The sequence below is a fragment of the Seriola dumerili genome, unplaced genomic scaffold, assembly GCF_002260705.1.
Source record: "Seriola dumerili isolate Sdu_G_001 unplaced genomic scaffold, Sdu_1.0 BDQW01000242.1, whole genome shotgun sequence".
NCBI classification, from domain to species: Eukaryota; Metazoa; Chordata; class Actinopteri; order Carangiformes; family Carangidae; genus Seriola; species Seriola dumerili.
In genome coordinates, this window is record NW_019174497.1 from 2,795,632 (window position 1) to 2,812,826 (window position 17,195).

Below are 17,195 nucleotides of genomic sequence, written 5' to 3' on the forward strand. Positions count from 1 at the left end.
AACTGATGACGGGCACTGTGACAAACCTGGATACTGAAGTTAAAATTAACACCAAATTTGTCATTTTCAAACCACTGTTTATTTCAGGATTAGCAGCTAGACATATGTTTAGCACATGAACTATAATGCTGGCCTGTTGTTATTCCTCTCAGGTCCCATCAGAAAATACCCAGCTGACCTCAATGTCAAGTTCCCAGACACCACTGCTCTGGTGGGGCAGAACATCACCTTGGAATGTTTCGCTTTGGGGAAGTAAGTGAAAAGGTTTATTCTGTTATTGTTGTGGCATGAAATAAGGTCATTTAAATGACCCAGCACATCAGTACATACATACTTACTATTGACAACGCAAATACAAAATTTATAATAATAGGGATGTATCACTCTCTCAAAACACCATATTAGTTCACCCTTCATGGATGACATAATGACATTTACAGCAGTATAGACTGAATGAAAGCTCTTTGAATCACTGCCTACTCACAGGGCTAAATCATTTAGAAAGCATGTCTCAGAATGATGATGACTCGAGTGCAATGATGCATATATATTATGTATTACGAGTTAAAACCTGTCTCGTGTATTATTTTAATTTCTTTCTCACTCTCAGCCCCGTCCCTGAGATCCACTGGAAGAAGTTAGACGGACCGATGCCACCCAATCACGAGATGGCAGGGGCTCACCTGCATCTGTACAATGTGCAGTTTGAAGACGGGGGCACCTATCGGTGTGAGGCAGTGAACTCGAGAGGAAAGGACTACCACACTGCACGTGTGTCTGTAGAAGGTAAGAAGTATGTTGTTTACCATGCCACCCTTGTTCTTATAAAACATGTCAGTGAACACGCACATTACTTAAATGTAAGTTTTACAAAAAGTCTTTTATCAGCTTCATTTATCCTCAGCAAGGCACTCTGAGGGATAGATTCACCAGCCCTCTATTCTTATCACTACCTAGCACACTTTCTCAGGTGTTTCTCTTTTTAGAACTGATAACTACTTTAATGCTTTAAGTATCACCCCATATCGGCTTTAGGGTTATTCAGTAGCTTTGTAGTTTTCTCATATTTTTCTGTAAACACTGTAGCTCTGATTTTCCTCATTTGCAGCTTTTCCTGAGTGGGTGGAGCACATCATCAGCACAGAGAAAGACCTCGGTAGCGAGTACACTATGTCCTGTGTAGCCAGTGGCAAACCTAAACCACGCATCCACTGGCTGAAAAATGGAGAACCGGTAATATTCAAACTCATAAGTCTTTATTGTCCTATAACTGAGCGTTTTAACTGTAGCTGTAAATTACTGCGAGCTCTTTCAGGTCTCATAGAAACTGTTCAGTGTGCATGTTACAGTAGCACAGCAGTGACAGGAAGCTGGCACTGTGGGTACACATCATGTCAGGAGAAAGTATCTGTTGTTGTTGAGTGGGTGCCAGCCAGAATGGGTTGTGTAACCCTCCATAGAAACAACTGTCATCAGGTCTAAAAAAAATACCCAGGAGAGTTGCAGCTAATGACGGCCGAGTGGGGGAGGTTGTTTGATACATGCTGCTGGATACATCATTATGTATTAATGGAATCTCCTCCCAGTCAAATTAACTGATTGTCATCTATACTTCCGTGGATGTCAACAATCAACAGTTTGATTTTAACCCCTGTGCTTAGTAATAGAATTGAACTGCATGAAAATGGTGAAATGTAGAATGATGATATTTTAACGTTACACTCCTGTTATTTTCCACAGCTTGACAGGAATGAGATGAGGTTCAGCAGCTTGACGTTTGATGATTCAGGGATGTATCAGTGCAAAGCAGAGAATCACCATGGAGTCATCTATGCCAATGCAGAGTTGCGTGTGTTTGGTGAGTCAAACTTTGGCTGCAGCTACAGCACAAATGGCTGCATCAGAGATTTAAAGGTCACTTGCTGGAGCTCATTAGGACGTATGTAGTGCTATGTCAGATTTTATTAAGAAAAATAACTTCTATATTGCCGAAAAAGCAACAAAAACACATACATGAGAAAATTGACTGACATTGATCATTCATAGTAGCATGCACAATAGCTTACATAAGTACTTTTATGAATTGAAAATGTGTCATAAATGTATGCATGCCTGCAGTTAATGCATATTCTACTAAGTTTGTGATGAATAATCCATACTGTCCCTCCTCAGCCTGCGCTCCCACGTTTGAACACAACCCAGTGAAGAGAGTCCTGGCAGCTAAAAATGGCCGGGTGGTGATCGAATGTCGACCCAAAGCAGCCCCGAAGCCAACCTTCTCCTGGAGCAAAGACACAGAGCTGCTCTCCAACTCTACCAGGTGAGCAGTCTCTTGATAAGATGGCACACTTCCTTATGTCTTCTGATCTGAAAATACTGTCTGTCTTGATTCAGAGTGGATGGTTCATGATGGATGAGTTTTTTTTTGTAGTAGTAGTTAATGCAAATATCAATCTTTTTCTGACTGAGAGACATATCTGGGTCATATTAGCACAAAGACAAATATCTGAGAATGTAAAGTCTCACTATTAGCGAGACACATACAGAGTAGTGATTTAGCTCTAGTAAGCTCTGATAAGCTGTAGATCTCCTATATACTGAATGACAGCAAAATCTTTTGGGTTTTTTGTCTGTGCACCGCTCTGCCGTCTCTCACTGGTTGACATTAAGCTCAGTCTCAAGCTCATCAGTCTGGTCAGACTGGATGTGTAAACCCTCGCGCTCCTCGCTGACACACAAAAAAGCCTCGTCTGGAAGCTCTGAGACCCCGGAACTCTTCTCCCCATCTCACACACTCCCATTCACCACAGTGGGACGCGCAGCAGGAGGAGCAGCAGCCAAATTACTATGCAGTATATGCCTCCTCATTCTCTCTATGGCTGCCGTCTGCGTGAGAGAGGGTGTGGAGTAGTGACGGGGCAGCTTGGCACGATGCTGTTTGTCATGCATGAATATGAAATATGCAGTGAAAAATGAATCAAACATTGTTGCCTTTGCCTTTAGCACAATTTAATGTTGCTTCTTGCTGAGTAGTTTCAAGTTCACTTACTGTTTTTTTTCCTCAGAGAACCATATATCCATTAGAGTGCTGGCAGACATTCAGAGCTCTTTCATCATTTTTCATCATCCACATATCCATGGAATAACATTCGCATGGACTTTTGACCTTCGTATGGTGCTGAATATTTTATACCGTATAGTTCTTTCTTACTTCAGTGTGTGAAGAATTAATTATTTTTTCTCCTCAGGGTGTTCATCTGGGAGGATGGGAGCCTGGAGATCCTCAACGTGACGCGAGCAGATGAAGGCAGGTATACCTGCTTCGCAGAGAATGACCGGGGCAAGGCCAACAGCGTCGGCTCTCTGTTGGTTACAGGCAAGTTCCAGCTAATGAACAATGTTTAATTGACAACTCTCTTTATGCCTTTTTTTTCCTGATGCTTCCAGGACAGCTGGTGTTGCTTTGACTAATGTCAGCCGTGGCTGGCAATCATTCCTGTCACTCTCTGTCCCACCAAACCTTCCTGACCTCCAAATGTCTACGGTTGTTGAATTATGTCTCTCTGAGCAGAGTGACAGTGTACAGGCTACAGGCTATTGGTAGATATTCGGTCTTTCCCCCCAAGGCAAGAGGAGAAGTGCTTTAGATTAGATGTGACGAGACAAGAGATGAGTCTTCACCACTGTTCAATGAAAGATGAGAAATAAACTTGAGTTATGAACATGTCGGGATTGTTTGATTGAATAGCAAATAATAACATCGGTTTGGGCTTTTTTTTGCTTGTCATTTTTTAAGACATTCAATTTTAGCTGTCAGACATTTTTAGTGGAAATACAGCTCTTTTCTGCCCTCTCCTGGACATGTGCATGTATTGAACAGTTACACCTATTTCATAAAAACAGCATAGATCCGTCCACTATGTGATTCCCTTTTTCATTTAAGTTGTTTGCCTGTAACTTGACTCTGTTGAATCAAATCTCCTCTAAAAAAAAAAAAAAAAAAAAAAAAAACCCTGGACTGATGTATTCAAAGGCTGGACTGAACTCTTACTTATCAACACTGATCTCCTCTACTTCTTGTGTTTTTCCCCAGAGTCCACAAAGATCACCTTGGCACCATCCAACGCTGACGTTAAAGTGGGTGAAAATGCCTGGATGCAGTGTGCTGCGTCACATGACCCCTCTTTGGACATCACTTTCATCTGGTCCCTGGATGGCAGAGTCATTGACCTACACAAGGATGGCCAACATTATGAACGTACCCCGGTAAGACATCATATTGGTTAGTTCATGTTTTTATAAATAATCATAGTTTAACATGGTAGCCACATCTTTTCCATGACTACAAACTCTTAGCTTTAGCCTGGAGTTCATCCATGTCAATTCATATTTGAGTTTGGGTTGATGCCTGTAGTATTTTCACTGGAATACCTGAAATGGAAAAGTACGGCCTGTTTTAAATGAATATGACTCAGCCATTGCACATTCCTTCCCTGAGTGGAATTGTGCATTGTGCATCAGTTAAATAGCAATTTCTGCTAACATTCATTATTGTTGACATGACATACTCCCTCTCTCTCTTAGCGCAGCTCTAACCGTAAGCTAGTGGTCAGCATTTTTCATTTGTCACTCTGCCTGCTAAACAAACACCAAATTATGATAATGATTGATGATTCCCCATTTTTGTACACAAGGAGGATTTTCCCCTCCTAAAGATGGGGTCCAGCTCCACTTTATGCTGTTTGTGTGGTATTAGCAAAACCAATGCAGTCATGCATTTAAAGTAAATTAAAGTAGATTTCTGTGGTGGTTTTACCTTTTTACAGTGACGGTGCTGTCTAAAGCCAACGTTGTGTGGAGCCTGACGTTTCTCGACAGGGAAAGAGATGATAGCCCTTTAGCTGAAGCCCATGTCCACGTCACCTAATTGGTTGATATTTCAGTCCCTCTGGTCTTGCAAGTGACTGAAATAATTATATGCTTATTTCCAGATGAGTTTCAGGCTGAGTGAGAAAATATCTAACATGATCATTTCCTTTTGACAGGCACACAGTAGGAGCACTTTGCCTCATGATGAATCACGTTTTGTTCACTCCTAAATGAGCTGTTGTCTGCTTTGTTGTTTTATGCAGAATGGGAGCTCAAATGGAGAGCTACTGATTAAAAACGTCCAGCTGAAGCATGCCGGGCGCTACAGCTGCACCGCACAGACCCCCGTTGACAACATCACGGCCTCTGCCCACCTGGTCGTCAGGGGTGAGTCATGACTGGTGCAGTTATACATATTCATACAGTTTTGTACATAAATGTCTTAAAAGCCCAAACACTATTCTCTGCCAAAATTATAACAATTTTGTTTTGTTTTTTTTTTACATTAGAGGTTTCTGTGTTTTTGTCTGTGCTCTCCTCACTGGTTTGAAGTCAGCAGGATTGTCGTGATGTCACTAATCAGGATTAAGTAGTATTTATATTTTTTTTCTTATTTATATAAGACAGTCAATAGGTTTTTTTGGGTACTGTCAATCAAATCTGATCAAACCACACACACACACACTGCCCTGACAGCATTTAATGAGCTAGAGAAATGCTTTACGGATTTGAAAGCTTTAATTATATAGAGTCTGTTAAACTGAACACAAGAACACCAAAGTTTGTCGGACACATATTCCTGAATTACTCATTAGAATTTTCTCCAACTTTTATTTATTTTTGTTATTAATATACAGCTGGAAAGTGCATGTGTGTGTGAAAATAAGAGAGGAAGAGACAGAGACAGACAGCACAAGTGCTGTATGTTGTCCAGTACATGTTTGAAGAGAAGTAAATCTCTCCAGAGTAACCAGACCGTAGCCTGTTCTGCGGGATAATCTGTCAACCCCGAGACTCCATGGGAAAGAAAGAAAGAGAGAGAGAGAGCTGGAAGGAGCTATGGAAGGAAGTGAATTGTGTCCTCATGCAGGAGACAGAGACACAGAGCGAACACTAACTATCTGCCACTACCACCTAGACTGTCTGTTCAAAGATGATGCATTTAGACACCAAGCAGTGGCTACAGCCTCTCCAAAAATAGTGAAAAATTCAACTCAAGGACATATGTGCTGGTGCCTGGCCTCTACATCACATAGTTTGGCTGAATGCTGGCACATTGCAAATTAGCTCATATTTATCCAAAGCATCCAGTTAGCCAACTAAGAAGATAAACTGTACATTTTTTGTATGAATGTTTTTTTTGGCATGAGTTTTAATAACAAGCTGTTGCTGTGGTTGCATTGTTAGACACAGCAGTACACCTAATTAAAATGAATAGAACAAGCAATGCTTCTGTGCCATTAAGAACTGTTATGAATAGAGTGTCAGCTTCCACTTGTCTTCATTATAACTGAATAAAGTAGCACTTTATAGAGAGAGAAAGAGAGCATTACAGCAACTAGTGTGTTTTGTAGTTATTAGTTGTGTAATGCATTGTGGTGAGTGTTTGGCGACTAGTATGTAGAACATGATGGATTTTCTTTCTCTCAACACAATATTTTGATACGGTGTGCTGTTGATTTCAGCACTTGCTCTTTTAGCCATATACAGATATAATCATGCACAAAATAAACACTGCCACACTTCCGCAGTCCTCTGTCTGTCATTTACTGTATTTCACCTCCTGGATGATTCATCAGGCTTTGTTTTCACCCTCCACTTCCTGATGAGTGAGAGCTTGCCTTACAGCCCTCCCCTCGGGTCTTGAAACAGGCTCAGCGTTGGCGGACAAAGGGTCTCTTCAGATAGGAAACCAAGAACTCTTGCAGTGATCTGGTTGCCAGTGATCCCTGTTGTGCCCTGGGTGTGCTGCCACTGCTGCTGCTTTCAGAGCAGGTGTTGACAGACGGCCAGGTGAACGCACAGCGGCTGACTGTGACGTCTCCCTGAGTGGAACCAAAACACAGGCCCAGGGCCGCTCCTAATGGAGTGCCAAATGCCAGCAGTCCGGGGCGCAGTGAGGGAGAGATGAAAGACGGCCATTTATCACAGCAGATGAGGAAGCAGATCTGCTTCGGGAGATTGTTGAAGCTAACAACACAGCTCTGCACCTGTAGCTTGTTATTAGTAGGGATTTGAGATAGGGAGAAGAGTTGTTTTCGTACGATGGGTGTGTGTGTGTTTTTGTAGCGTAATGTTACAGTCTCGCCTGGAACAGTGTTGAAATGTGGCTGTGTTAACTTAAGTGCCTGTGAATTAGGAGAACTATTCATAAACTTTATTAAATTTGGTTGTTGGGATACAGTATCTCACTGAACCTTATCAGTTCAAATACACACTGTGCTAAGCGTTCATCCATATGGCACAGTATTGTACAGACATAGAAAAAAATCTGTGCAATATTTCATCCCTTACATTGAATTATAAAAAACTAGATTTCTCTCTCCGTCTCTTAGAGGAGAGCTGAAGCTTAAGGGCTGTCCAGCTTTGGCTGTCTAATCGCCTTATTTGTCTCGGCTCATATTCATGACTTGGAAAAAGTAAATCCTGGCTGATTTCTGATGCTGCGGGTTGGGAGGCTAACCCTGACACAGTCTGGGTTTTCTATTAGACCATTTTTATGTTTCAAAGGAAGAATCAAGAGGAGCAGGAGGACCAAGAGAAACACTGGATTCAAAAGCTTCTGCTTAAGCTTCACTTCATATGTGTCAATGGGCTCTAAGCTCTAATGCCTTAATCCATCAGTCTTTGCTGATGTCTCTTAAAAAGACACTAACAAGAGGAATTGTAAGGGCTGATGATGTACTGCGTTCCATATGCATCAAACACTGTCATGTCATTTTGGAGGCAAATGTTGAAATAAAAAGTTGTTAAATGACTCAGGACTTTTGACAAGAATTTCTCCATGAGCTTGAATGAAGATAAAGGTCACTGTCTGCCTGAGGGACAAGTCAAAGTGGAGAATTCCTACTACACAGCTCTGCAGCCACACTTGTGCTCATCACCCATCAAACACCACTTTTAAGTTGTCTCTTATTCTTTTCTTCACCCCAGGTCCCCCCGGTGCCCCAGGTGGGGTGCGACTGATAAACAAAACTGACAAGAGTGTGACGTTGCAGTGGAGCCGTGGAGCAGACAACCACAACCCCATCTCCAAATATACTGTCCAGTACAGGGACTCCTTCTCAAAGGATGTCTGGAAGAATGCCACTACGTGTGAGAACTCCATACTAGTTGGTCAAATAAACACTGCTACCTTAATGCTGAGCTGACTGTGGTGATATAATAATTTGGGTCATGCCACATAGTGATATTGTCGGCCTACATGGTAGTTAATGTCTCGTAAAAATGGCTAAATTGTAATGTAGTCATGCCTCCAAGACTAAAATATAGGAATGGGTTCCCAAAACAGAACTTCATTATTGTTTTAAGGATATTTTTGTTAAATTGCAGGACAGCACAACCTGTGCTGCTCAGTGCTGAAATCTGTGCATTTCTCTCTAGCTCCTGCAGATGTAGAGGGCAATGCTGAGACAGCCACAGTGGTGGATTTGTTCCCCTGGACAGAATATGAGTTCAGGGTGATTGCCACCAACACTCTTGGGACAGGAGAGCCAAGCAGCCCGTCACCTAAAGACAAAACCCTGGAAGCAAGTAAGATTGTGTCCTGACTATAGGCTAACATAGGGTGAATAAGATGTATGGGGTAAAGAGTCAGAATAACTTGAAAGGTCATGGAAATGCACTGCTATAGTCCAGCTTTCCATTCTGATATTTATTCATCATCATTTTATTATAGCACTGTTTACTTATGTTAAGTATTGCTGTAGGAATGAGTCAGCAGAAATCCCATCATGCTACGCTTCCTACAGTAGAAGCATGCTGCCAAACTCACCACACAAACCTCTACAAATGAGCACTTTGCTGAAACTGTATACTGAAATTCAATTATAAAATGGAAATCACAGGCCTACAGTAACCTCTCTTAAAAAAATAATCATCATTTGAGAGTAAGCTATTAGACTCAAAGCAAAACAAGAGAAGTTTTGCCCCTCTGTCTCCCTCAGTGGCAAGGTTCCCACATGGACATTAAGGTGTTGCATTTGGCTCAGGAGAAGACATTGATATTATATTTGCAGAGGAAGGATGTTTCAGTAGTGCTGCCAGGGATAGCTTACAGCCTGTGTGGGTTGGCGTTGTTTGTGTGGGTTTTTTAGCATGTGGGCTCAGAGTTTTGTTCTTGCTGTCTCATTGTAGTTCCTGTGGTGGCGCCCCTGGACGTCGGTGGGGGCGGAGGGACCAGCAGAGAACTGACCATCACATGGACGGTAGGTCTGGACTTTCCACTGGGCGTAGGGGTGAAAAGGTTACAAGTTCATGTAAAAGCACTGGGCTGCTATCACATGCTAAACCACTAAAAGTTACCTGAGGAAAAAGGATAATAACCTTATTACTTTTTGAAACAATGTTAAGAAATACTTCACAGAAGAAAAAAAAAGAAATTCAGAACCATGAATTACAAACACTTTGATGATACAAAACTGAGGATAAACACACACCTATTCTAATGAGATGCTGGTTTGCAGGCATACATAATAAAAAGAGAACAGATTGCTGCATGCCCATGACTCTGTTATTTCAATTTATAAAGTCTGACAAAACAAATAAAAAGTGGTACAGGAAAATTAATCAAACATTAAAAAAATGGGTACAGAGAAACCATTCAGTTCAGAATGCAAGTTAATGCGACGCAAGTCTCCTTTTAACAGAGATTAAAAGGAAGCCATTGATGACAGTTTTGGAGGACAACAGCGTAGTACTGTGCGTGAGCAGATTAAAAATGAGGAAGAGGACTATAGAAGTTGAGGACAGCACATCGCAGAGCATACAGAACATGTAGAGGAACTGAAGAATAAGCATTGGCTGGAACAAAACAATCACTATCAACAAAAATCAATGACTGAACTGAATTATTATCCTCTCCTTCCCCCTGATGCAGCTGTTGATAAATTAACTCTCATGAGTAAATTGCCTTTTTCTTGGCTGAGGCATGGTCGTTCAATTCCAGAGCAGCTGGAGGATGAGACGATGTGTTTAGGGGTTAGCGATGCAGGCATGTCTTGCTGGACATATGGTGTGATGATAAAGCAAGGGTGCCAGCAGAGGAAATGAGGCGTAAGGGCAGATTAAGAGGGACGAGCCAGCAAACTGCCGCAACTATTTGTATATAAATCACAGAATGCCGTCATTTTACTGAGAGATATGTAAACATCATCTGGTTACTGGAGTTAGCCCTTTCCGAATCTTGCCATTAATCCTGGTACATAGCACAGGCATAAGGGGGTGATGCATGATGTGCATGACGTGAAATCTGACAGGATTAAGACTTTAATTCCAGGTTTGAAATGTGTGTTGGATAAAACATTTGAGGTAATTAACAGTAATGGGTTTTTTTTTGGTCATCAGCCTGTACAGCCACAGTATTACTATGGGCCAAATTTTGGCTACATTGTGGCCTTCAAACCTCAAGACGAATACCAGTGGAGGAGGGTGATCGTAGCCGACCCACAGGCCAACCGCTATGTCCACAAAGAGTCGTCCATCCCTCCTTCGACGGAGTTTCAAGTCAAAGTCAAAGCATTCAATAGCGAAGGAGAGGGACCCTACAGCCTAACGGCCATCATTTACTCTGCACAGGATGGTAAGCACTAAAAGAAATTCATAGCTCCTACTCAACACTGAAGCGCAGATGCGGAAATGTGCCAAAACAATCTGAGAGCAGTGTCACAGAACGACCTGGTCCTGTTTTCTCAGAGTCCCAGGGAACGAGGAATCCTTCAATATGCCGACACTTTGCTATTTCAATCTGTCAGTGTTAGCTACTTATCGCCACCAATGTTTTCAGTGGAGTAGGACCCATTTAATAGGAGTTCTCATGTATAGTTGTGAGGAATTTTAATACCCCTTGAAAGTGAACCCATCTTCTCCTCTCTCTCTTTTCTTGCGGGGGGATTATCATGATCTACGTAGCATGAACCATAAAGCTGATAATTCGCCCAAGGATGCAAAGCATTTAGCCTACTTATTAACTTCCACTGACAGACAGTTGAGATAACCACTGGCAACCCAGACACGATGGGTTACAGAGATTCCCCCGTTGTCATGGTAGCACACTTTGGGGAAACGCTTGCCATTGAAAGTCTATCCTTTTTCTAGCCAAGCCTGCAAAACGCTCTGTCTCTGTCGCTCAGGCGTACGTGTGATCGTTTGTATTTGTGTGCATGCTTGTTGTGCAGCATTGTTTTTCTACATCAGTCTCTGTTAAACGCAGTGATTTTATGTGATGGGTTGTTGGTTCAAGGCCCAGTGTGACAATTTAACATTCAAGGACAGTTTCCTGGCAGGGACAGTTTACACACACTGTATAACTGGCCCATAAGTCACGGAGAAGTGTACGATGGCCTAGTGAAGGAATGTGGGCCAAGAAGGATTTCTCTCACTTTTCTATGCTTACAATGATTAATTCACATCACTAAAACGATGCATAAGCACCACTGAGTGAAAAATGGCATTAGTAAAGCCAATAGACACAAATCAGGAAGCGATAGGTGGTTTATGGTCAGGGTAATGGATCCATTAGTTTGTGTGGTGCATAATCATACACAGCAAATATGCTGCGTTGGAGTTTTGTGTGTGCAATATAAAAATTATCGCTGAAGGGCATGTCCTTGAAATGGTTCTCTTACTGTGCTGTAACCTATTTATCACAGTGTGTACTGTGTCTCTCCTCAGCTCCATCTGAAGCTCCCGTAAGTGTTGACGGCAGAGCTCTCTCTGCCACAGAAGCCATCGTGTGGTGGTTGCCCCTCTTACAGAGCAATATTGATGGATACCAGGTCAGCAGAAAGTTTTACTGAGGCATGCTGGAAAAAAAAAAAACAAACAAGAGATGAACTATTGTTCAGGTCATGTATCATCTAAAACCATGTTTTTTGAAACGCCCATTAGAAGAACTTTTGCACCTGCTAGTTTTATATTCCATCTTAGTTTTTCTTTTTTACTTGTACTCTGCTTGTTATGAGATTTTACCTTTCCACGTGCTATGAATCAGTTCTTACAAGTGCTTTAAAACCAAGATTTTAGATCCTACCCATCTCACCTCTGTGCCTGTGTGTCCCAGGTGAAGTACTGGAGGAATCAGGAAGACAGTGAGGGTGGGGCTCAGAGGGTGGTGGTGCCTGGCAAGGAGAACCACACAAGGCTGGAGGGTATGAGGCCCGACTCTCATTACCTTATTGAGGTTCGGGGCTACAACTCTGCAGGATACGGGCCACCCAGCGAACACCTCCGGATCCACACCAAGAAACCTCGTATGTTGTGTTTTAAAGCGGTTTAGTATTAACCAGCAGGATCTGCATGGAAAACAACATGTCGGAACCATGTATAGTATATGTTTTACTGTATATGAATCACTTTGATATAATTGTTTTTCCTTACTTTTTTGTGTCTTTTACCAGCTCCAAGTCGACCCCCTAAAATAATAGGTAAAAAGTTAAAGGGCCAGTCAGTGAATATTGCCTGGGAGCACGTGGAACCGCTGGCTAACGAGGCATCGATAGATGGTTACAAAGTGAGTACAGTTTACTTTAGTGCAGGTTAAATCTCTCTGAGGCAAAACAGTAGCTGTTGGGTACCTTACATTTATACCTTATTTGTGCATGTACCCAGGTGCTGTACAGGCAGCAGGGCCACTCCACAGGAACTCTGTACACAACAAGTAGGCGGTACATAGACCTTCCCCTGCCCACAGATGGGAACTATGTTGTGGAGGTCCGGGCGCACTCAGAAGGAGGAGATGGGGCTGTGGCACGAATCCACATCACAGGTGATGGACACAGGCCTCAGTGTGAACTTGTCCCCTTTATTCACGTTTCTGAATTATTTATAGTGCAGTGGTAACACTCATGACCCTTGTTTGTAAGCAAATCTGGTTCAAGTTTAATTAATAAAAGTTTGAACTTGAACTACTCTCCTGATTGGTCACTATTTTGATGAAGAAAAACATTTTTATAAATAACCATTACAGTTTTACAGACTATCATAGTAATAAAGTAAAATAATGTTAAAATGAAATGTTGAAGGAGTCAGGAGTTGGTCTATATGTGTCTGTCTATATATTTTCTATATAACACAGTTTAAGCTATATACACACACACACACACACGTGTATATATATATATATATATATATATATACATGTTTTTTCTATATAACACAGTTTAAGCTAGACACACACACTTTATGACAAAGGCTCTAATTTAGAAGAATGAGCCTTCCTTTCCATTCAGTGGTATTTTCTGTTCGGTGAGCATCTAAATTAAATTTAATGACTCAGAATAATCACTTGTGAAAAAAATATTATGCCATCCTCACCCAGGTTTAGTTTCACATCAGTGGAATAGAAATAAAGAAAGCCTTCAGTTATCTAATCACATTTTAAATCCACAGTGGTGAGGTGACACACTGTGACTGTTTGGTCTTGGCCCGCCATTTGCTAGTGGGATTATACCAGGTTCAAAGTTGGCGGGAGGTTATCATTTGTCACAGTTAGAGGGTTCCCATGGGCCCGGGCAGAGCTGTCAGTTCAGGTTTCATACCTTAGATTGAGGGCTAAAGATGGGAAACTTAACGGTTCATGACTAAAGCCTTGATAGCCCAGTGACTGGATCCTCTCACTGGCTGATGGACTGACAGGTAGGCTGACTGGATAGAGGAGGCCTTAAGCCTCTGTAATTGATCTTGATGAGTAGAGGAAACCCCTCCTGTGGTTTTTCTTATCCCTTATCGTTCAGTCCAGACCTGACAGCTTGATTTCACAGACCTGGGAATTTAAGCCGTGGAGGATTTCAGATGCAGGGCATTGACAAATGGAGGAGCATTTAAGGTGATCCCCACACAGATGGGGTGTAATATCAAACTTCACACACCAAATATGGTCTTTAGTTTGATGGATGAGAGCTGGAAACTCATGGGACATTGCATTTTTTTCTCTCAAATCAGCAGCAAATCTGACTGTCAGTCTAGTGAATTTCTGAGTGAATATTGACATAGATGTATGTGTGTGTCTCTCAGGTGGAAGTGTGATGGCTGCCCAGTCTCTCAGTGTACTCTCCCTGCTCCTGGTGGCTCTCCTCTGCCTGAACCTCTGAATGTAGCGCCATCCTTGTCTTCCCGTGAAGAAGACTCTTTATGGTTGATGCCTGTAAGGACTTTGGGACTTTCCACAATCTTTTGGTTCCACCCTGTAACCCGGGACGTCGTATTCCAACTCTTCCCCTCTGGAATATGTCTGTGGAAAAAGACAGAAATGGAAAAAATTGGAAATGGACAAAGACATCCCTTATTTATCCACAAAAAGCCTCTTTGGAGGAGTGTCAAAGGAGTTCTGTCAACTTTTTAAATATGCCTTATATAAATGACTGCACTTATCTTTCACAGTGACTTGTTTTAAAAATGGATCATGACTGAAAGTGTGAACGTTAACGCTTCGCACAGGTTGGCTGTTTAGTGTTTTTAAAATGTAGGCTTCATTTGATCTGTGACATTTTGAATAAAAAATCTAACCTACAGTGCATTCCATAGTTTAAGGTAAACAAGTAGCTGTGAAGGATAAGTGTATGAGTTTATAAAAATGTCTTTATGTCTTTCTTTACTTGCAGTTCAGTGGCATTTTCTTATGTTTTCTTTTCTAAATGAAGCACATCCTCTGTTACAGAGATACAGTCAAAGCAAATCTCAAACTCTCACATACCTGATTTTATAACAAGCATCATAGAGAAAAGAGCAATTTATGTCATGCTAAAATAATATATCCAATAACTGATATCATTTTGCTATCTAATATACTATGGATGTTATGAAGAAAAATAGATTGGTATCACCTGCAATCAGTGCTTATTTCCAAATCATAATGTGAGCTCTCTATTAATAATAGAGTACCACTTGAAAATTGTGTGCATGTTGACATTGTGACAAAAGTGGGTTTGAAAAGTGTTTGGGAGTTCACGCTCATGGATCCATACTTGCAAAGCTGAATGTAAAGCAAAGAAGAGGAGCAGGAAGTGAACATATCAAACATGCAGTTTCAAACACAGAACTGCAGCAAACATGTAACAGTGGTTTATTTTGATTGCTTGACACCTCTGGTTGTATTTGTACATCTGTGCAGTGATCAAGGCTTTGCCACAACATCTGGTCCAATGCTGGAAGTGATGCTGAAACCTGCTCCATGTTAGTGAACCTAAACCTAAAAGAAAAGTACTTTTGTTTTGACTGTATCATTAGGACCTCAGTGGTACCAGCTGGTGCTTTGTAAAGAATGTTGGCATTTTATTTTTTCATGTAAACATTTTTCATTTCATCATTCTCGTTTATGGCTTTGTGTGAGAGTCACTATTAACAGTTACAGTGAACGGTAGCGACGCTCATGCCCTCCAATAATTGTGCAATGTTTGATTCATCTGTGGCTACTTTATATTTTCTAATATGACAACTTGCCTAGCTCCTATAACAGTAATCTAGTATATTTCATTTTTCATGATCTTGTATTAACAGAAGATAAGCAAAGCCATCCATGTCGGCGGTAAGAGCCCATCCAAAGCTCATGACGTTGTTTCCACTGCATTATTTTTGTCTTTTTATTAACATGTGATCAGAGATATATAAACATTATCAACTGTTGCCATTTTTGTTTATGATTATTATATTTGTATGTCTTGACCCACCTCTGGTTGGACAGTTTAGAGGTTTATTTCCCTCAACAACAAATGCTGCGTTTTGAATTCCTCTGATTCACTTCTTGAGTGACTGATGCTGGCCATGCTTCTACATTGTGACTATATCAACATCCACCACAAAGTGCTTTTGCCAGTTTTCCTTCATGCGACGAATCATAAAAAGAGTTGCCAAATGCATGAATGCCTTGAACTTTGACATTTTGGCCGAAAGCAGTGGCTCTACATTCTAACATGCATGACACTGGAAACAAACTGTACATTACTTTGCAAGAAATCAGCATCATAGCAACTTCTCAACCTCCGTGCTTCATATGAAATACATTCCATTTCTGCGTGACATCCCTATACGTCAGAGACAGTATAGACCTAAGCCTAATATGTGCATTAGCTGTTAAGCTCCATTAAGCCAGTCATCTCATATAAAGTCTTGGGGAGAGTTTTTAGAGAGAAAATCTTATACTGACTAAAGGAATCTCACTCATTAGAGTTCAGAAATGGTCCTGCAGTCTTGTGCACTTGATGGTTGGGATTTGGTGGCATCACTGGTGGCAGTGGCGACGTATGTTTGGCTCAGTTCACTGCTTCACTGGACGTGAGCGGCACATGTGAGGGTTGAAACTGGAACCTCTCATTGGCTGGACAAGGAACAATAAAAGTGTAGTTAACTATTAAATTGCTCCTGTTTTTTGTTTTTTCTGACATGAGTCTGTGGGAATGCAACAATCTGAGTTTCGTGAAAACCTAAGTGGGAGTGCAGCTGATTATGAGTCTGAGAGCACTGAGTACTGGTGAGTCAGAGTTACAGTTCACAGTGGTGAACTTTTTCAGAGCTATTCAGATTTTTTACTCAAGTCAAAGTAGCAATACCACAATATAGAAGTTTACATAAGTAAGTACGTAAGTAAGTAATTACTAATTATTACAAGAACAAAGAAGAAGAAGAAACAACTAACAGTAAAATATAGTTTAGGATCAAAAGAAGAAATTCTGATTATGGAGAGAAGCTGCTTACAAATGGATTTTTTATAACTTGGCAACCCAAACGTTACCCCTACTAATAGCTTTAGACTAATCTGTCCAAGAAAATGTAACCATTAATTATACTGGTCTAAGTGGGGTTACTTTCATAAATACTGTTTGAAAGTTTGTTCTGCAACCAACTATATTTTGTAAGCTCCTAATATATTAAACTATATTAAAGAAAGTAACATACAACTTCAACTGTCAGATAAGTGTAGCAGGCTATAAAGTACAATCTCTTCTTCTGAAATGTTGTGGAATACAAGTAAAAGGTTACATAAAATGGAAATGCTCACGTACAGGTTCCCTCAGAACTGTATTCAAGTAAATGTTCATAGTTACCTTCCACCTCTGACAGTCGAAGACGACACTGTGTTGATGCAAAATCTTAGTGTTTGTTCAGGATTCAAA

At 41.1% G+C, this 17,195-nt stretch overlaps 1 protein-coding gene across 1 annotated transcript in view; it reads left to right on the forward strand.

The window, feature by feature from the left end:
- Nucleotides 1–15,708, forward strand: part of LOC111229597 (contactin-1a-like) — a 64,084-nt gene extending 48,376 nt beyond the window's left edge. The window contains exons 8-24 of the mRNA XM_022755989.1: nt 153–252; nt 611–786; nt 1,109–1,233; nt 1,741–1,858; nt 2,173–2,320; nt 3,249–3,376; nt 4,094–4,266; nt 5,133–5,256; nt 8,023–8,184; nt 8,473–8,622; nt 9,226–9,296; nt 10,435–10,669; nt 11,761–11,864; nt 12,149–12,338; nt 12,486–12,598; nt 12,697–12,853; nt 14,101–15,708. Of these exons, the coding sequence (XP_022611710.1) occupies nt 153–252; nt 611–786; nt 1,109–1,233; nt 1,741–1,858; nt 2,173–2,320; nt 3,249–3,376; nt 4,094–4,266; nt 5,133–5,256; nt 8,023–8,184; nt 8,473–8,622; nt 9,226–9,296; nt 10,435–10,669; nt 11,761–11,864; nt 12,149–12,338; nt 12,486–12,598; nt 12,697–12,853; nt 14,101–14,177 (2,351 nt within the window). The 3' untranslated portion in view covers nt 14,178–15,708. The remainder of the gene's footprint in view (nt 1–152; nt 253–610; nt 787–1,108; nt 1,234–1,740; nt 1,859–2,172; nt 2,321–3,248; nt 3,377–4,093; nt 4,267–5,132; nt 5,257–8,022; nt 8,185–8,472; nt 8,623–9,225; nt 9,297–10,434; nt 10,670–11,760; nt 11,865–12,148; nt 12,339–12,485; nt 12,599–12,696; nt 12,854–14,100) is intronic.
- The last annotated feature ends 1,487 nt before the right edge of the window (nt 15,709–17,195 follow it).